Genomic DNA, 20648 nt, shown 5'->3' with positions numbered 1-20648 from the left:
CAGGCTGCAGGGCCAGGAAGCCGGGGCAGTGTCCTGGCTTCCTCTTGGCGGAAGCGCGAGCCCCCAGCGCCGTGCTGAATTCTGACGTGTTTTCTCGTGTCCCTCTCGGCAGCCCTGTGGAGTAGGACTCTGGGGTACCTCCATTTTCCAGACGTCCAGGTCATGCAGCTCACAGAGGAGCAAAACTGGGATTTAAATCCAAGGGGTCTGACGCCAGAGCTAAAGCTGTGTCTCTGGCGGTTTCCTCCTCTGTAAGGTTTTTCTTTCATGGGCTCTGCCCTCCGTGTGCAACTCATCTGCCCCTTTGTGTGCTTGCTTCTGAACTTGGCCTGGACACTCACCATCATCTGTTTGGGTTTGCCTGTCTTGTCCTACACGCGTGCGTACACACGCGCACCCTCGTGTACTGTTATTGGGTCCTTGGTGCCGACCAGTGGCTCTGCGGTGTCGGGTCCTGGGCGCCAGCCCCCTGCTCTGGCCGTGGGGAGTGGCCGGGGCCGCCTCCTCCATCACGCATGTGGCTGTCGTTGCAGGCACCTGGAGCACAACAGCCTGGTGGAGGTGAACAGCGGCTCGCTCTATGGCCTCACGGCCCTGCACCAGCTCCACCTCGGCAACAACTCCATCTCCCGCATCAACCGCGACGGCTGGAGCTTCTGCCAGAAGCTGCACGAGCTGTGAGTGTCGCCCGCTGTGCACTGTGCCGATTAGACACTGCCTGCCTGGCGTGGCTGGAGGCCTGGCGCGTCCGCAGCTCAGTGGGCGGGGTGGGCTCAGGCGGGCAGGGCTCAGAGGAGGCACTGGCCTGTCAGCAGGGAGGTCAGGGCCCAGCACCAGGCCAGGAGCAGGACCCCGAGGCTGCAGACCTCAGTGGTTTGAGCTGGACCCTTCCTGCTCCCCTCCCTCTGTTCCCCAGGGGTAGCCTCGGCCGCCTGGGCTTGGAGAGGGTCCGGGCAGCTGCAGGAGGTTCTCGTGGCAGCTGTTCACAGAGCTGCTGCACATTAATGGCTACAAGGAACACGGACTTCTTTCGGGAAGGGGTTTCTTGGGCTCAAACACAGAAAGGACTGTGGGCCTGAGAGATGGCGACGATTTACATGCCCTCGCGGTCTCTGCTTTCCTGCGTGTAGCCAGGTCGCCGCGCTGGCTCCTCCCCTTCCCCCCCAGGTCCCCTGCCCTGGCCTGGTGGCGAGGCGCCTGTGCCTGTGACTGCGTTTTACTGAGACAGACGGCCCCTCGTCCCTTTGGGAGACTCCCCGACAGGCCCTGCTGGGCCCGGGAGCCCGCGCTGGTGTCCAAGGTCCCTGAGACGGCGCGAGGCTTCTCTGGGCGGGCGGCCGGGTGGACATGCCCCTGCCCTGCTCCTGCCCCAGCTCTAAAAGATGGTTGTTCTGGAGGAAGAAAGTGGATCCTCATTGCGTCTGTTACTTCAGCTTAATAAGTGCAAGGTTTCTCAGTTCCAGTCTTGGTTGAGGCCCCTTTCACCTGCTGCCATGGCTGATGCCCAGGAGGGGAGAGGGAACCTGGGCAACCTCAGTGACATTGCTACCCCCCCCCCCCCCGGTCTCTCCCTCTACAGGACTCTGTCCTTCAACAACCTCACCCGGCTGGACGAGGGGAGCCTGGCCGACCTCAGTAGCTTGAGCATCCTGCGCCTCAACCACAATTCCATCAGCCACATTGCAGAAGGCGCCTTCAAGGGACTCAGAAACCTGCGTGTCTTGTACGTCTCACTGCACTGTGGGGGGTGGGTGGAGGGGCCCCCACTGGGAGGCAGGTGGGCAGCCAGCTGCTTCGTTGAGGCCCCTTTCACCAGCTCCCAGTCAGAATTGGACCCAGAACAGACCTGTTCAGTGCGCAGTCTCACACCTTTATATAATCAGCTGGAAAAGAACTGGTGGGAGTGTCGACCCATGTACTGAAAGGTTGTGGGTTCAATTCCCGGTCAGGGCAAGTACAGAAGGCAGCCAGTCGATGCTCTCTCACATAGGTGCTTCTCTCTCTCACCCTTCCCCTCTCTCTAAAAGTCAATTAGCATGTCTCAGTGAGGACTAAAGAGAAAAGAAAAAGAAAAGGGTCTCTGGTTGGGGAGAGAGCAGATGGAAACCTGACTCAGTACCGGGCCAGGTGTCCGCTCTCTGGGTGGACACAAACCAGGCTTGTCTGCAACCCTCCTTCCCGGCCCCGGCCCCGGCCCCGGCCCACGGGGAGCAGATGAGGTGGGGGAGCTGCTTGCTCAACGCGAGTCAGGCCTGCGGGAAGCTGGGAAAGCCAGGCCTCACCGCACGGCTCAGCGGCCGCTTCTCTCCCTCGAGTGTCGCAGCTGGGCGCCCAGAATACACTTCGATGTTTCAGCCTCACGTGGCAGCTGGGTGTCAGTCTGTCCTCCACTTCACGTGAAGACCGAGTTGAGAACTGGGTGGTGAGCTGTCTGTCTGTCTTCCCCAGGGACCTGGGCCATAACGAGATCTCGGGCACAATAGAGGACACGAGTGGCGCGTTCACGGGGCTCGACAGCCTCAGCAAGCTGTGAGTATCGCGTCCGACGTCTCCTGGGTCCCGGCGCAGCCAGGGCGAGCTGGCTGGCGTTGGTTTGGGAAGAGAAATCTGAGGAGAGCGGGAGACGTACTCCCAGCTTCTCTGGCCAGTGCTCTCCTGTGGGCCTGGGCGTGGTTTCTTTAGGGCCTGTCAGCGTCTCCCCCACCCCATTTAGAACTGATGTGAAAACAGCCAAGTTTTCCATTGTTCTTTGCACAAAGGAGTCTTAACCTCTTCCTCAGTTTCTAGAAATTGTGTGAAATGTGTAAAGCGAGTCTTGAATCGGTATTTTTGTTGTCGATCATAATTTTCAACAGAGCCATTCACAAGGGCAATGTAGTAGCTGTTTTCCATTCGAGGTGTCTGCTGTTTGGCTTTGTTCTTCTGAGTTCCTAGACTTGGCCAGTCGTTCTGTAAGGCCGTGCGTGTTACATCTAACAGTCCACGAGGGCGGGCAGGCTGTCGTGCGGCTTTTCTGTAGTTGAGGAAACAACTGGAGGGATTTGCCCAAGACCACGAGGCTGGTGGGTGGCAGGGTGGCACTCACCCACGTGTCTCCCCAGCACTCTCTGCAGGAGTGGGGACCGGAGCAGTTACCACTGTTCACCTGCCTCTCCGAGGGGGGTTTGGAGGAGGACAGACCGGGAGACAAGCCTGAGGCCCCGAGCCTGCCCCTGACCGCAGGCGGCGGGTGGGAAGTGACATCTGGGAGCAGCGGTGCGGGGCCCGGAGCCGGGGCGGGGAGTGTACAGTGAATGTTGTTTCTGATGTGTTTTGAGAAGCGGTTGTCATACCTTCTGCACTCAGAAGCTGTGTGGGCTGAGGACTGTGTGTCTCCTTGTATTCTGACAGCTCTTCACAAAGGCCAGTCAGTCCTTTTCCCTGAAAACGCACAGTGGGGGGTCTGCCACATGGGCGCAGGAGTGTCCTCCACAGCAGCCTTGCCTAGGGCTGTCCTCGGCCAGCGGAGCCCTGCCCCCGCCCCAGATGTCTGCGGGGAGAATGTGGGCCTTGTTTCCATCTACCAGCTGGGTGATCAGCCCTGCGTAATTGAGAACTTGAGAATTTGTTTTATTGCTATTGTCACCATTAGAAACAACAGCCTGCCCTCGCTGTAAAAGAGGTCGGTGTGACTGGTATTTAGTGGATGAAATAAGCACAGATTTCACCACAGTCAGAACATTTGCTGGGACCTGGAGCTGAGTAATGCGAGGTGGGCGGTGCTTCGGGGCGAGGGGTTTATGCCCAGGGTGCTGTTACTGCTCCGCTGGGGGGGGGGGGGGGGGGTGGTGCAGAGGAAGAGGGGAGGCCACTGGTTAGCGTGGCCACCGGCATCTGTGTGCGTGGCTTATTTGGTGTAAATTACAAGCTGCAGACTGAGAGGTGGTGGACATCGGATGAGACTTCACATCCACGCAGACTGCTCTGGAAGAAAGGAGGGCAGCGGGGTCTTGGCCTCCGTGCCCCATCACCTCGGAGGCGGCCAGCAGCGGGCTTTGTCTGAAGGCCACACTCAGTTGCTGGGGGGGGGGGGGGGGTTCTTAAGCAGAGGCTCCAGAGGAGCGTGTGTTCCTGGCGGGGCCTTGGGAAGCCCCGACAGACGCGGCTCGGCTCGTGGTGGCCAGGCAGCAGGCGGAGGCAGCGCCGCCTCCGGGCTGGCGGCTGCATCTATCGCGTCCTTCTGAAGGAGCACCCTGGGGCTTGCCACGTCCCCAGGGCCCTTGCAGTTCAGCTGGAGCTGGGCCCATCGGGCTGCCCGCGTCCTTGGATTTCTTCAAGGCTGTGTTTTCTGCCTTTTGTCCTTTCAGGGAGGTCTGGGGCTGCGTTTTTCTTGTGGGTCCCAGTCTTCACGTGGGTCTGCAGGAGGCGCTGGCCTGACTTGAGATCTTGCTCCTGATTCTCAGTGGACCCTGGATGAGGAACCTCCCCTTTCCCCCTGCATGAGCCAGGCCGGCTTTTGCCTTCCCCGCCCGCCCGCCCAGGCGTCGTCCCCCAGGTCGCAGCTCAGATCTCCAGAGGTCGACTCCCAGCAGTCCCTCTGTAACGGGCCTGGGGCTCCCAGGTGCTCGGCAGGACCCCCGTGTTCGGCAGCCAGCTCCCTGTGCGACAGACTCTCATCAGAGCGCCTGGTGACGAGGAGGGAACCCTGAGACCTTGGTTCTTTTCGTCCCCGTGTCCAGCATCTTCCAGGTGCTGGCCCCCCGCCCCCACCCCAGAAACAAGCTTTCCTATGCATTGCACAGCCTTCCTGTGTCAGATCGTGATTCCTAAGAAAACTCAGCCGTCGCTGCTGAGTTTGGGAGGGAATTGGCTGGAAGCAGGAGCCCCCCAGCGGGTGGGCGGCCCAGGGTCCAGGCAGGAGACAGGAGGCTGACCTTTGAGAACACCTCTGCGGGGACGTGGTGAGCCTGGTCCATGGGCGCCATTGACAATCTGGGTTCTTGCTCAAGAGGCCAAGGCGCTGCACCTGCAGGCCCCGAGGGCTCCGAGGCAGGTCCCAGCTCCCTGGGGCCCAGGTGCGGACTAGGGCGCCATCTCCGTGACCCCCCCCCCCCCCCCCTGCCTCCTTGGGGAACCTCCATCCAGAAGGCAGTTTTCAGAAGTCGGTGGCATTTGGTTCTGAGTTTTCATTTCCGTCTCTGACGGCTTCCTCGCTCCTCTGCGGCCACGGCTAACCTTCAGCCCCACCCTCGGGTGGTCCGTGGAGAGAGGCAGGCAGGACCAGGTTATTTCCACTTAATGTTGCGAGGGGCCTTTCTGGCAATTCCAGCCTGTCATCACCGCTGAGTTCTAATGAAGACAAAGGCTTTCCTTTCACAAAGGGGAAGCCCCGTGAGCTCAGCGCAGGTCAGGTTTCCACCTGCCTCTCCTGGACACACTTATCAGGCAGCACTGCCCTAATTGTGTTCTCTTTCTCCCGCCCCTCCTTTGTCTCCACCCCCCCCCCCACCCCCGCTCCCCCGTTTTGGATGTTTGGAAACTGCAGATCTCTGTCTGGAAACAAGATCAAGTCGGTGGCTAAGAGAGCATTCTCCGGGCTGGACAGCCTAGAACACCTGTGAGTACCTGGGCAGACCTTCCCTACCCGGCCACCAAGTGCGGCTCGGGAGCCACTGGCCACTTAACCACAGTTATAAGCTGAGACGCAGGCGATCAGAAACGCCAGCTGCTTCCTTCTCGTTATAAGTCAGCTTCAGCCCTGGCCTTTATTTGCCTGTGCCTGGAGCAGTTGCTCTGCACACGACCCGGGGTGAGCTCCCAGTTAATGCAGTCGGCGATGGATAAGTGCCCTCCACCTCCTGCCCTGCCCCAGCCCGGCCCGGCCCCTCCACACTCCAGGGCCTGGCCCGGCCCAGCCTGGCATCGCCGCTGCAGTGGCTTCAGAGAGCTTCGCGGGAGGTTTTCTCCTCGTGGTTCCGAGGAGGGTGGCTCCAGGGCTGGATTCTAGGTGCGTCTTGCCTGTGGTCCAGGCTGACCCGTTGGAGAGGTCTGCCTGTTGGGTGGTGAGCAGGCCTCTCCTGGCTCTCGCTCCCCCGAAGGCTGGCTTGGTTCCAGAGTTCTTCCCCGTGCTCCTGCCCATCTCTGTGAAAAGAGCACGGACAGTGGAATCCAGGCCGGACACGGGTCTGCTCCCCCCGAGGCTCCCTGCACAGCCAGGCTGTCCTGAAACCCCGAGCCCCTGGCGCTCTCTGCCTCAGTAAAGAGTGTTCTTTTGCAGGAACCTCGGCGAGAATGCGATCAGGTCTGTCCAGTTTGATGCCTTTGCGAAGATGAAGAACCTCAAAGAGCTGTGAGTACCTGGGGTTCTGGGCCCCCCGTTAGCACCAGCAGTTTCAGAGCAAGAAATGCCTTATTTGGATTGTGCCTCATCTTATGTAATAGTTGTTATCACTTACCATTGTGTTTAAGTTAAATTTCCTTTTACAAAGATTCCCTGTGGGGTTACTCTGGACCAGGGGTAAGCACACCACATTCCAGCGGTTTCCAGCTCTGGGTGCCATGGGGTCTGTCTGGGCAGTGCAGACTGGCCGTAGCGGGTGGTGGCCGTAAATGGTATGTGAGATGGGCGGGGCCGGGTGCCAGGCAGCTGGGTTTAGAAGAGGTGGCCCAGCTGTGCTTGACCAGCGCTGCTCTAAGTCACGGGACACGAGCTCTCTAGACCATGCAGTCACCCCTTTAATTAGGACAGGGACACGATTTCATCTTCTGGGTTTGCTTAAAACGAAGGGTCTGTGTCGAGTGGCTGCTTTAAAGGATGTGGGCTGTGAGCAGGGCAGAGGTTACTGTGGGACGTCCGGGTCCAAGGCCCCTGGAGTTCACGGTGTGGTGCTGTGCTGTGGGCTGTCATCGTAGGCCCATGGGTGACGGCGAGAGCTCACCTGTGTCCTGTCTGTGGCAAAGGAGCTGGTCTCGGGATCTGGGCGGCGGTTCCCATGTTCCTTCCTTCTTCCTGCGCAGAAATCTGGTGCTGTGGCCAGTAAGTCCTGGCCGCCACGTTGGTTCCCTGAGGTGTGGCTGTGGTTCTCACAGGAGGACCGCTGGAGGCCTAGATTGCAGGCAGGCAGGCAGGCAGGCAGGGGCGTAGGGAACAGAGCGGGAGCACGCCCTGGCGACACCCTCGTGGTGTGACTTGACTGTGAGGTTCCAGTCCGTCCAGTAGGCGCTTTTCAGAGTGTCCTAAGTTAGAGCGGGAGTGCGTGGGAGGATGGGCACACGGACAGAGGTGTGACGTTGCACATAGAGCCGGGCGTTGATTGTAAAGTCTAGGCCAGTGATGGCGAACCTATGACACGCGTGTCAGCACTGACACGCGTAGTGATTTCTGATGACACGCGGCCGCATGCCGAGGATGAAACATTTGCTGCTCCTGAGGATGAAACATTTGCGACTAGAGTCTTGGAGTTAGTTTTTTCCTCAAAGTGACACACTACCCGAGTTATGCTCAGTTTTTTGGCGAAGTTTGACACACCTAGCTCAAAAGGTTGCCCATCACTGGTCTAAGCGGTGAGTACGTGAGTGTTTATGTTACATTTCTTCTAACCTTTCTGTTTTTGAAACTTTTCAACTATAATATTAAAAATATCTAAGTAAGTGGAAGAGGATATTTGAGAGAAAGGGAAGGACAGGGAGATAAGATGTCCCTTTTGGCCTTCTAAAAATCCCAGTTTCCTGGGACAGTGTTCTCGTTGGAAGCAGCTAGACCCTTCCAGGTGCGGGACGCGGCCCTCCCACCCCCGCATCTGCGGGCCGGAGGCACAGCTTGGCCCTCTGCCTGCGTTCCCCTCAGTCCTGCGTGGACCAGCTGTGCCTGGCCCTGGGCCCAGCCTTCTGCTGGGGAAACAGGAATTCCACTTGGTCATTTTCTTCCCCATCAGATGAAGGCAGGTTGTACTGTGCGCTGAGTCATCCTCTGGGTAAATTTCCACAGTGATGATGAGAAACACACTCTGAGCTGGAGTCAGAAATGCACGAGGGAGCCGCAGAACAGAGCGCTGGGACGGCTGGCGGCGGCCGCCGAGGACGTTGGCGGGGCCGCGCTTGGAGTTGGGGCGGTGGGCGTTCAGTGTGCAGGGCCTCGGGTCGCTGGCAGTGTCCTTGTCCAGTCTCAGCCCAGCCTTTCTTTGCAGCAACTCGTGTGTGTGGACGGAGGCCAGGGCCCAGCGCCCCCCCCCCCCCCCCCGCCCCCGTCCTGTTGGTCCTTCGGAAAGCGCTCTCCGCCGAGCGCCGGTGGTTTTTGCGGCCTGGGCTCCCGAGGGGGCTTCATTGTGGAGGATGGGGAAATCCTCGGGATGGGATGCAGGGCCAGCAAAGATGCTGAGTGTGTGGTGTGAGGCTTGACCCTTTCCACACACGTCTCTCACCCAGGACGATGTCCCAGTTTGTTCCTGTGGCTCAGATGGAATCTGTCCCGTCCCCCACGGGGTGCCGAGCGCCGCACAGGGAAGGCCCAGTGTCTGGCTGGACGTTCGTGTCCGAGCACCAGGCTTTCCTGCTGCTTGAGAGGAAGGGGCGGCACCCAGATCCCCTCCCTGGGGTGACCCCTGAGCTTCTGTCAGGGAGCGCTCCCCTCTGCTCATCGCCAGGCCGTTGACTCTTCAGCAGAACAGCCCCCCGAGGTCTAAGCACAGAGCTGCCTGCCCACCAAGTAAAGATTAAAGCTAATGCTGATTTGAAGGTTTGACCCGGGCAAGGGTCGCACTTATAATGGCTTTGAGGCAATTGTTCTGTCTTTAAAAAGATACTTCCCCAAGTAAGCTTAGTCAGCGAAGATGCCCAGCTAACGGGGGAGGCAGGCGCGGGCGGGAAGCGAAGGTGTAACGTGGCTTTCCGGCCTCAGCGTCGCTCCCTGGCTGTGACCAGGCCCCGACTCCTCGCCGCCAGAGGGAAACGAGGGAGCACCAGCCTGGCCTGGTGCGTCGTGTGGCCTGAGGAAGGTGGGGGGTGAGACGGAGGCGGATGGCATGATGTTGGCCCGTGTGATGCTTGGAGTTTCCAGCACGCGTGTCCGGGGGACGGTGTGTGACCAGGAGCCCCGGCGTCTCGGGCCCCGGGAACGGGCAGTGAGACCCGGGGTTGGCTTATCTTCGAGTGACTCCTCAGGAAGCAATGTCCAGAGATGGCGATTCCGATTTCTGTTTAAAAGCGGACCCTCAATTGCTGAGAAATGAAAATGAAAATGTTCTCTGTTTTGGTTGGAGCCTCACAAAACCAAAGTGGCGCATTCCCAGGCCCCGGCAGCGCGGCGAGCTCACTCTTTGGGCGCGGGGCCGCGGGCCTCCCTGTGCTGGTGCAGAGGCGCAGGCGGACGGGAGCGTGGGCCAGGCCGCCCTCCGAGCAAACACGCAGCCCTGCCACCGACAAGGAGCAGGCGTGTAGGGGTGGCGCCTCCGCAGAGTCGGTGCAGCACTGAGACCGCGGTCCCAGGCCCCTGGCGGCTCCCTTGTTCACCAGGAGCCCTGCTCTCTGAGGCCGGAGCGCGAGCGTGGCTGTCGGGGGACGTGTCTGAGCGGCTGGTGCTGGGCACGTGGTCCTCGGGCCCGCGTGTCAGCGTCACCCCGAGCGTGTTAGGTGCCGGGTCAGGGGTCCACCCAGCTCCGCAGCCGGAAGCTGCGTTTTATCAGCATCTCCAGGTCGATGGCCTGCGGCTGCAGAGGGACCGGGAGGGAACGGCAGAAGCTGACCGGGCGACGGGTCGCGGTTGCGCTGAGAGCATCTCCGTTTCTCTTGCAGCCGCATCAGCAGCGAGAGCTTCCTGTGTGACTGCCAGCTCCGGTGGCTGCCCCCGTGGCTGCTGGGCCGGACGCTGCAGGCCTCCGTGGCCGCCACCTGCGCCCACCCGGAAGCGCTGCGGGGACGGAGCATCTTCTCGGTGCCCCTGGAGAGCTTCGTGTGTGGTAAGCCCGTCTGCGGTCGTCTCCCGTGCCGGGCGCGGAGCCAGGAGCTCGTCAGGGGTGGTTCCTGTGACCAGAGCGAAGCCCAGCGTGGTTCCCATCAGCCGCCGGGTGCTGCTTGCCTCCCACTGAAACCACACGTGGTATTTACGGCAAGGCCGCCACCTGATGTGGTTCTTGGAGTCCACGCTTTAGGCGGCAGGGAGTGGGCTGGTTCAGTTACAAATCAGAGGAATCAGTTACAGGAAGATAGGCTGTTATTTCAGGAGGGCTCTGGTGCCCGGTGTGCTGTGGATTTGCTCAGTGTCTGGGGCTGGGTTTTAATGTGTTTCTTTCCAACCCCAAGAATGAAAGGTTAAATGCAGGAAGAACGAGTCCCAGGAGAACACGCGCTGTAGTAAAAATAATTCCTTAATGTTGACTTGCCCTCTTGCTGTTTCTCAAACCACTGAATCTGCACTTGTAGCTTGAAATTCTTTTTCCTTCTGATTGTTGGAACGCAGCTCTTGCCTTTGGCCCAGGGGTGGTTGGGCTCCAGCGCAGATAGGAATAATGCAGTGGCCAGGGAGACGTGGTCCGAGAATGACCACTTGTGAGCTGTTCCTGGTCTGTGCTCTGAGCAGGAGCGAGTCGAGGGGGAGGGACCAGCGAGGCGCGGGGGGGGGGGCCAGCTTTGGGGGGCCCCCCAGGCCTGCTTGGATCAGTGGGCCAGCATGAGTCCAGCTGCCTCCATCGGTCCTCCCCGTCTGCCTGAGCTCTGGTCTCTGCTCTGGTGATCATAACCAGGAGCACCCCTAGTGATATGGGGGCCCCTGTGGGCTACTTTTTGGTCCTACTTTGTGCGCACAGCCATAGCCGTGTGCCTCCCCCCCGGCTTTCTCCCCATCAGTCCAGTACAGCCTTAAAGACCCTGCCAACTTGGTAGCAGCTTTTCTTACTCATCAGTCTTCCGAGCACCTTGCAGAAGGTGGGCTGCACGTCACTCCCACCCCAGGGGCAGGTGGCTGTGTGCCGAGTGCTCCTCAGGGTCTGGTCCTTAGGGCACCGGAATGGTCAGTGCTCTCTGCCCTCTCCCTTTCCTTTCCCTTTGTATGTCACATGTTCTGGGTTGTAGCACCTCTTACCCCTTGGGCTCCCACCCAGGCGTCATCAGGTGTGGGTGGGAGCCATGGAAACACTGGCAGGGAGCAAAGGTGCAAGCTCTGTGCTAGTCTCCCATTCCTTTTTTATACAGTTGAGATGTGAGCATCACACCCACTAGAGGCATCGCAGGAATCAGTTCAGATAACAAGTGAGGGTGCGGGTGAGGAGAGAGGGAGCCCCCTGCATGCAGGTGGGAGGGAAATGGTGCAGCCGCTTGGAGACGGTCTGTCAGTTCCTCAAACAACCGAACAGTAATTCTACTCTTAGCTCCCTGCTCGGGAGAGATGGAAACGGACGTCCACACGAACACCTGTGCACGCAGGTTCACAGCAACAGTACTCGGAACAGCCGAAAAGCGGAACCAGCCAGTGCCCGCCCGGTGACGGGTGGGTAGATACAATGCAGCGTAGCCACGCAGGGGAATGTCATTGGGCCATGAAAGAGGGAGTCAGTCATACAACACAGATGCACCTCACAAAAGACCACATGTTGTAGGATTGCAGTCACATAAATAGGAAAACCAGTACAGGTGGCAAGCAGATTAGTGGTTGCGAGGACTGGGAGGGACGGTGGGAGAAGGGATGGTAGCCAACAGGTATGGGGTTTCTTTTGGAGGTGGTGAAAATGTTTTTAAAATGGACTGTGATGACGGTTGTACATATTTGTGAATGTACTAAAAACCATGGAATTATATACTTTAAACAGGTGAATTCCATTTCAATAAAGCTGTTTTTTAAAAGATAAATAGAATTTTTATACCATAAAGTTCACCCCTGTAAAGTGTACAATTCAGTGGTTTTTAGAATATTGAGAAGTTGTGTAACCCTCACTATTCATTCTAAAAGGTGTTCATCACCCCTAAATGTGCTCCGTGTCCCCCGGTCCCGCGCCGCCGCTCTGCTTCCAGCTCTGTGTTTTATGTGTTCTTGATGTTTCACGTCAATGGAGCCGTACAACATGTGGTCTTTTGTGCCTGGCTTTTTTCATAGCATAATTTTTTAGCATGTATCAGTTCTTCATTCTTATAAATGGCTGAGTAATAATCCATTGTATGGATATACATGTTATTTATCCATTATCAATGATGGACATTTAGGTTGTTCCTCTTTTTGGTTATTGTAAATAATGCTGCTATGAATATTTGTGTCCAAGTTTTGTGTGAATTCTTTTGGGTACGTAAGTAGGAGTGGAATTTCTGGGGCATATGGCAACTCTGTTTACTTTTTGAGGAACTGCCAACTGTTTTCCAAAGTGGCTGCATCATTTCATAGCCACCAACAGTGTATGAGGGTTTCGGTTTTTCCACATCCTTGTCAGCATTTGTTACATCTTAATTTATCTATAACTAGAGGCCCAGTGCATGATTTAATCATGCACGTGTAGGGTCCCCTACACGCTTTCGCTTTCGATTTCGATCACAGGGGAGCTGGGTGCCTGTCCGCTGGTGCACCAGGCCTTTCAGAAGCCTCTGCCCCGCCGGAGGCTTCCGAAAGGCCTGGTGCCTGAGTGGACAGGCACCCAGCTCCCCTGCTTTTGATGGTCCGCGGTGGGACGTGAGCTCACTGCCCCAGAGGCCCCTTCTGTGCCGCAGCACAGCCATGGCGCAGACGCTGAGCTCGAGCTGCCGCTGGCTACGCGAGCTCAGTGTCCCGCCAGCCCAATCGGCCACCCAGAGTCCCGCCCCCCCGCGCCTCCTGGCCAATCGCGGGCATAGCGAAGGTACGGTCAATTTGCATATTTGTCTATTATTAGGTAGGATAGTTGATGTGTCTCAGTGTGGGTTTTCTTTTTTTTTTGCACTATGTTTTTTTAATTCTCACTTGAGGATATGTTTTTCATTGATTTTAGAGAGGTGGGGGGTGGGGAGAAAGAAACACCGATCAGTTGCCTCCTGCACATGCCTCAACGGGGGATTGAACCCACAACCTGAGTACGTGCCCTGACCAGGAATCGAACCCACCCCCTTTCAGTGTACAGGACGATACTCCAACCAACAGCCACACTGGCCAGAGCTCATTGTGGTTTTGATTTGCATTTCCCTAATGACTGATGTTGATCATGTTTTCATATGCTTATTGAACACACACACACACACACATATAATCTGCTTTGGAATAATGGCTATTCAGATCCTTTGCTTATGTTTTAATTGGGCCATTTGTCTTTTTATTGAAAAGTTCTTTATATATCAAGATACTAGACCCTCATCAGATATATGATTTGCCAATATTTTATCCCAACCTGTGCATTATTTTTCATTTTTTGATGGGTGAGGCACAAAAGTTTTAAATTTTGATAAAGTCCAGTTTCTCTATTTTTTCTTCTGTCATTTCTACTTTTGATGTCATATCTAAGAAACTTGCCTAAGACAAGGTCACAAAGACCTAAAGACTTTTATGATTTTAGTTGCCACATAGACCTCCACTTTGGTTTTTTTGAAGACTGTTTTGACTATTGTGGTTCTCTTGTTTGGATAAGCTTGTCAGTCTGCAATCGACACAACTGGCATTTTGAAATAGGGATTCCATTGAACCTGTACATTAATTTGGGGAGTATTGCTGTCTTAATAATAATTCATGAAGATGGGATGGCTTTTCGTGTGTGGTTTTGTTGTTTTGTAGCTCTTCTGTAATTTCTTTCAGTTGTGTTTTGTGGTTTTCATTGTACACTTTATAAAAATTCTTTCTGGAGCTATTTTAAATGATATTCTTGATTTCATTTTTAAAGTTTCATTGTTAGAGCATAGAAATGCAATTGAATTTGATATGTTGATCTTGTATCCTGCAACTGTGTTGAAATAATTTATTAGTTCTAATAGTTTTTCAGTAAATTCCTTAGGTTTTCTTTATATGTGATCATCATGCCATTTGGAAAAACATAAGTTTTATTTCTTTTCCAATCTGGAAAAGAAGTATTTTATTTATTTATTTTTGCCTAATTACTCTGGCTAGAACCTCCAGTACATTATTGAGTAGAAGTGGTAAGGGTAGACATCCTTGTCTTTTTTTTCTGCTCTTAGGGGAAAACATTCAGTCTTTCATCATTAAGTCTGATGTTAGCTGTGGATTTTTCTTAGATGACCTTTATCAAGTTGTGGAAATTCCCTTCTAATTATAATTTGTTCATAAAAACATTTCAGCTTTTCTCATGAGAGGGTGTTGGGTTTTGCCAGATGCTTTTTTTTTTTTTTTGCACCTGTTGATGCGTTTGACCTTTATTTTTTTGAAATGGTGTAATACCTTTTTTATTTTTTTGAAATGGTGTAATACCTTTGTGGATGTTAAACCAACCTTGTATTCCTGGGATAAATCCAGCTTGTTCATGCTGTATGATTCTTTTTACATGTTGTGGGATTTGTTTTGCTAGTATATTTGTTGAGGATTTTGTTGTTTTCACTTGTAAAGGTCTATAGTTTTTTGTTTTTAGTGATGTTTTTGTCTGGTTTGTTAACAGATAAAATACTTGCCTCAGAGAATGGCGTTGGGAAGTGTTCCCTCCTAATACGTTTTTGGGGAAGAGTTTATAGATTGGTGATAATTCGCCTTTAAATGTTTGGTGAAGCTCAATAGCAGTGCCTTTTAGGTCTGGGCTTTTCTTTGTGGGAAGTTTGTAAATTATTAATCCAGTCTGTTTACTTGTTAGAACGATTCAAATTATACATTTCTTCTCCAGTCACTTTTGGTAGCTTGTGTCTTTCTCAGAATTTGTGCATTTCAAACTGGTTGTCTAATTTGTGAGCAGTTATTCATAGTAGCCCCCTGTATTCTTGTTCATTGCCGTGAAGTTGGTAGTAATGTCCCTTCTTTAATTCCAAATTCTGAGTCTTCTCTTTTCTGCTCCTACCCTTTCATCTCAGCCTGAATGATTTCCTTTTGTATTTCTTGTAAAGTAGGTCTGGTAGCAATGAGTTGTCTCAGGTTTTTTGTTTTTTTCTAAACCTGAGAATGCTTTACTTTCGCCTTCATTTTTGAAAGGATGGTTTTGCCGGATGTAGGATTCTTATTTGGCATTCTCTCTTTCAGTACTTTGGCTATTCTTCCCGCTGCCTTTGACCTCCGTGGTTCTGGTGAGAGATTAGCTGTCACTGTTACTGAGGTCCCTTGTGTGTGATGAGTTGCTGTTCTTGCTGCTTTCAAGATTCTCTGTTGGCAGCTTGACTGTGATGCACCTGGGTGTGGTCTCTGAATTTATTCTATTTGGAATTTGCTGAGCTTCTTGGATGTGTAGATGCATGTTTTTCACCAACTATGGAAAGTTTGGGGCCATTATTTCTTCAAATACTCTTTCCGTTCCTTTTCTTTCTTCTTCGTAAACTCCCATTATTTGCATGTTATTATGCTTCCTGCTATCCCACAGGCCTCTGTGGCTCTCTTCATTCTTCCTTTGTTTACATTTCTCAGACTGGATTATCTCAATTGACCTGTTTCAAGTTTACTGACTCTTCTGCCCACTTAGCTTGGCTCTTGAGCCCTTGTAGTGAGTTTTCCATTTCAGTTATTGTACTTTTAAACTTCACACTTAGATTTGGTTCATGTTTGCAATCTATATGTCTTTATTGGTATTCTTTATTTGGTGGGAAAGTATTTGCATACTTTCCTTTAATTTTCTTAGACCTGGTTTCCTTTAGTTCTTTGAACATATTTACAAAGCCCATTTAACCCTTTGCACTCGCTTGCTTTTTTCTCGATTCCTTTATTCTACTCAGGATTTAATTTTTTAAATACCTCAGATTTTACAAAGCGCGGCAATAGAATAAAAAACGAGTTTCTTTTCATACAAACTTATTTATTTGGATTTTTTTTATATTTCAGATTATTGATACATTCAAAGAGTAATTTTAATCTCTATACTTTTTCATGGTGTGATATTTTTTGAAACATTCACCCACATGAAGACCTGGTTTACATTCACATGTTTCGCAAATATAAATCGTCTCTCTTCTTCCTCCTTTGATTTTTCTGTTAGAACAAACAACACAATCTTTGTGTTTTTTGTTAGGGTGAGGTGTGATTATATGGAGCTTTCCATCTAAACGTTGCTCTAAGTTAGTGGATAATAATCTACCCCTGGAAGTTAGTGTACTGGTCTAACCTTTTTCACGTGACTGATGTGTCTTAGAAACAAATAGCCTTTGAAGATGCCATTGGTGAAGCTTAGGTGGTGGCATCAGTTGAGACGGCATTTACATTTTACTTGTCCTTTCATGCTAATGAAAACAAGAAAAGATACTGGAAAAATAGACAAAAATCCCCCTTCCCCCCCGCGGTGAAACTACGTGTCCAGTGTGGCTCGACATACGAGCTGCTACCAATGCTAACCGTGTCGAGTCACACTCGACATCCGAGTGCAAAAGGTTAAGGTCTTTCTTTACTAAAGCCAAGAGCTTCCTTGAGGACCTTGTCTGTTGACTTTTTTCTCCTGTTTCTTTGTGTGTTTTGTAGTTTTTTGTTGAAAACCGAACATTTGAAATAATGTGAATCCGTGTTCCTCTCTCCCCCAGGGTTTACTGTTGTCCGGTTAATTAGTTTCTTTGTTCAGTGACTTTCTGGACGGACGTTAGAAAGCCTGTTCCGTGCAGCCACTGGAGTCTCTCCCTGGTTACATCCTTAAGTCACGTCAGCCAGGAAGTCTCCGCCCTTTGCGCAGCATCACTCCGTTTGCACGGATCTTGTTGGGGCCGGCTGCAGAGGAACTGGGCCTCCAGGCCCTTGCTGGGGGCACAGCCCTGCACATGCGTTCTCGGTCCTCAGGAACATGGCGGCCTCTTCCAAGCCCTGCAGCACTGCACTCACCTGGTTTTCCATTTCCGTTTCTGGCCAGCCTCTTGGTGCCCCAATGGTGTCACTGCCAGCGGGCTGCTGCTTTCATCAGATGCCCTCAGGGTGGGCTCCCCCTGCTGAGCACAGGGCCTCCGCCAGATAAACACACCCTGAGGGTGGGCCCAGGGGAGGCTCCAAACCATCCTGCCTCAGTGATTGCTAAGCGGCTGGGCTTCCAGGATGCCACAGAGCTGGAGAGCGGGAGAAAATGCCACAAAGCTCACTTTTCTTCTAGAGATTCATGCATTTCCTGGATCCACACCCCGTGGGTTGTTGTAGCCTCTGGTGGAGTCTTTGGGGATAAAATCACTTTTTCCCAGAATTCTGAAGCAGTTGACCCTTTGGCTAGTGCTTTCCTTGCTTTGACGCAGGTGCATATCTTCACAGGTCTGGGTTCTGACACTCACAAGTGCTTTAGAGTAGAGCTTGTGGGTGAGGTCTGTGCAGTCTCACCCAGTAGTTCCTGACTCTGTTAAGTGTGTTAAATAAGGAGCCCGCTGGTTGCTTTGCGAGTGGAGCACCAGTGGACTGAGCTGTGACCAAGGCGTGCGTGATCTTGGAGGCGATGGCTGCTCGTGGATAGAAAACTGGACGAGGCAGGCTCTCCAGGTGGGAGTCCCTCCGTGTCGGTGGAGCTGAGGACTTGCTGTCCCTGCTGGAAAGGCAGCTGGTGCCTCTGGGTCCTAAGTGCCTGGTGACTTACAGTGGCTCTTCTCTCCCCAGAGGACTTGCCAAAGCCACAGATCATCACCCAGCCGGAGACGACGGTGGCTGTGGTGGGCAGGGACGTCCGGTTCACATGCTCAGCGGCCAGCAGCAGCAGCTCCCCCATGACCTTTGCCTGGAAGAAGGACAGTGAGGTTCTGGCCGACGCCGACATGGAGAACTTTGCCCACGTGCGGGCACAGGACGGGGAAGTGATGGAGTACACCACCATCCTGCACCTCCGCCGAGTCACCTTCGGGCACGAGGGCCGCTACCAGTGTATCATCACCAACCACTTCGGCTCCACCTACTCACACAAGGCCAGGCTCACTGTGAACGGTACGCAGGCACCCTCTGGCTGCCCTGGTGCTCGGCTCCTGCACATCCCCATGCGGCGGTTCTGTTACCGTGCGGAGGGACTGAGACGGCCTGCACGGGTGTCACTGTTGCCTGGGTGGGCCTCAGGGCAAGCTTTGAAGATTCTCAGTGGAGTCTTTGTTTTGGGGATAAAATAACTTTTATCCACTTATGTTAAGTGAAATTGTGGGCCCAAGCCTTATATTTTTATCCATTTATTATCCTCCATAAAGCAAGATGTCTGGTATCCAGATCCAAGATACCTGATTCTGGGGAAGTGGCCGCCCTCTGAGTAGATGGCACAGCCTTGGAGCCAGAGGCCAGCCCGGGACAGGTCAGCCAGCGGTGGGTCAGCCGCGCCCGCCTCCCAGAGGCTGTGGAGTGCAAGGCTGGTGTGAGTGCGGCCTGAGGGCAAGCAGTCCTGGGGTGTTTGACAAGGGTTTTTCACTTGGGACACAGTCTCAGAGCCTGTCAGGTTGGCTTCTTCACTGCTGTTTGTTGTCGTGAGTTTAGGGCAGAGGAGGAGTTAGCCACCCAACCCCCCTTAGCCTAACGAGATGTTCCTGATTATTAAACTTCTAATTAAAAAGTGCTGGAACCAATGCGTTCTCAGGCCCTTGCAGACCACAGGAAAACATACCCGTCACCACACTGGCTGCTTCTCTTGGCTCTTCTGGGGACTCTTCATTGTTTCTCAAAAACTCAGTGAGCTGTTAGCCTCTCCAGCAAATACCCTTGACAGGCCCGTGGCTGGATGCTGACCATGGGGGGGTATTGGGGTCAACACGTGGGACAAGTGCTTTCAGCTTTGTGTGCAGGGCCTTGGCCCACACCCTCCAGACAGGACTTCAGGAGGGAGCTCTCCCCCTCCTCCAGGGGCAGGCACCTCCCCTCCCCGCATCAGCGCCTCCTGCTGGAGTAGCAGTTTGGTTTCCCAGGCTCTCCTGCCGGTACTTAAGGTGGCAGGCACCAGGCCTGCGTTTACGGGGTGTCCTGGGACGGACTGATTACCATGCGAGCCTCGGGGTACCAGAGAGACTGATGGAAGTGCTCTGCTGTGGCCACGAGCAGCTGGCAGCCTGGGGGACCTGCGGCTGCTCATTCTGAAGCGGCCGTCCTGGGGGGAGGCAAACGTTGGCACACAGGGTGGTAAGGGGGCGAGTGACACGCAGACGGGCGGGATGTTGCCAGAGGGTTATCCTGGCCGTGGTTCTGGCTTTGCCGTGACCTGACCTGACCTGACTGTGTTACAGTGTTGCCATCGTTCACCAAAATGCCGCACGACATCGCCATCCGGACCGGCACCACGGCCCGCCTCGAGTGCGCTGCCACCGGCCACCCTAACCCCCAGATCGCCTGGCAGAAGGACGGAGGCACCGACTTCCCCGCCGCTCGTGAGCGACGCATGCACGTCATGCCTGACGATGACGTGTTCTTCATCACGGACGTGAAGCTCGATGACATGGGGGTTTACAGCTGCACCGCCCAGAACTTGGCCGGCTCCATCTCGGCCAACGCCACCCTGACTGTCCTAGGTTCGTCTGCGGCTACTCTTGGTGTATACGTGTGGGTGTGGGTGTGGGTGACACGTTTTCTTAAACTTCACAGATACCTAGAGTCGATGTTCTTCAACCATCTGTGGAGCCTGGTGTGGGGCAGTGTGGTGGCTGTTTGTACTTTAATATTTTAGGCTGCTTTCTAAGATTTCTTTTTGAATAAGTGGTTCCATCTCTTTAAAAAAAATAGGGCTTTGGTATAAAACAGTATAAAACACTCTAGGTGAGAACTGCTCTGGAAGGGACAGGGAGACACGGGCTGTCACGGGACAGCGGGGGACAGTAGATGGAGACACGGGCTGTCACAGGAGAGCTGCGGACAGTAGATGGAGACACGGGCCGTCACGGGACAGTGGCGGACAGTAGATGGAGACACGGGCTGTCACGGGACAGCGGGGGACAGTAGATGGAGACACGGGCTGTCACAGGAGAGCTGCGGACAGTAGATGGAGACACGGGCCGTCACGGGACAGTGGCGGACAGTAGATGGAGACACGGGCTGTCACGGGACAGCTGTGGACAGTAGATGGAGACACGGGCTGTCACGGGACAGCTGGGGACAGTAGATGGAGACACGGGCTGTCACGGGACAGCTGGGGACAGTAGATGGAGACACGGGCCGTCACGGGACAGCTGGGGACAGTAGATGGAGACACGGGCCGTCACGGGACAGCTGGGGACAGTAGATGGAGACACGGGCCGTCACGAGACAGCTGGGGACAGTAGATGGAGACACGGGCCGTCACGGGACAGCTGGGGACAGTAGATGGAGACACGGGCCGTCACGAGACAGCTGGGGACAGTAGATGGAGACACGGGCCGTGACGGGACAGCTGTGGACAGTAGATGGAGACACGGGACAGCTGGGGACAGTAGATGGAGACACGGGCTGTCACGGGACAGCTGGGGACAGTAGATGGAGACATGGGCCGTCACGGGACAGCTGTGGACAGTAGATGGAGACACGGGCCGTGACGGGACAGCTGGGGACAGTAGATGGAGACACGGGCCGTCACGGGACAGCTGGGGACAGTAGGAGGGAGCTTGTTCTTGCTGCAGCAACCCCACCTGGGAAAGACTTGGCCATGTCAGCAGGGCCTGGGAAGTTTGCCCTGTGATGACAGATCTGGTGCGGCCTT

The 20648-nt window shown here is 54.3% G+C and overlaps 1 protein-coding gene across 3 annotated transcripts in view; it reads left to right on the top strand.

Moving 5' to 3' along the window:
• The window catches only part of LRIG1 (leucine rich repeats and immunoglobulin like domains 1), a 107965-nt gene that overhangs the window by 83134 nt on the left and 4183 nt on the right, over positions 1 to 20648 (top strand). For all 3 annotated transcript variants that reach the window (XM_079795778.1, XM_079795777.1, XM_079795776.1), the window contains 8 exons: positions 534 to 677; positions 1580 to 1723; positions 2449 to 2529; positions 5525 to 5596; positions 6257 to 6328; positions 9769 to 9932; positions 17615 to 17935; positions 19207 to 19488. In XM_079795778.1, coding sequence (XP_079651904.1) covers positions 534 to 677; positions 1580 to 1723; positions 2449 to 2529; positions 5525 to 5596; positions 6257 to 6328; positions 9769 to 9932; positions 17615 to 17935; positions 19207 to 19488 — 1280 coding nt within the window. The remainder of the gene's footprint in view (positions 1 to 533; positions 678 to 1579; positions 1724 to 2448; positions 2530 to 5524; positions 5597 to 6256; positions 6329 to 9768; positions 9933 to 17614; positions 17936 to 19206; positions 19489 to 20648) is intronic.

Source organism: Cnephaeus nilssonii (genome assembly GCF_951640355.1).
Source record: "Cnephaeus nilssonii genome assembly, chromosome: 17".
In the NCBI taxonomy this organism is placed as follows: domain Eukaryota; kingdom Metazoa; phylum Chordata; class Mammalia; order Chiroptera; family Vespertilionidae; genus Cnephaeus; species Cnephaeus nilssonii.
This window is presented reverse-complemented; position numbering and strand designations above follow the sequence as displayed.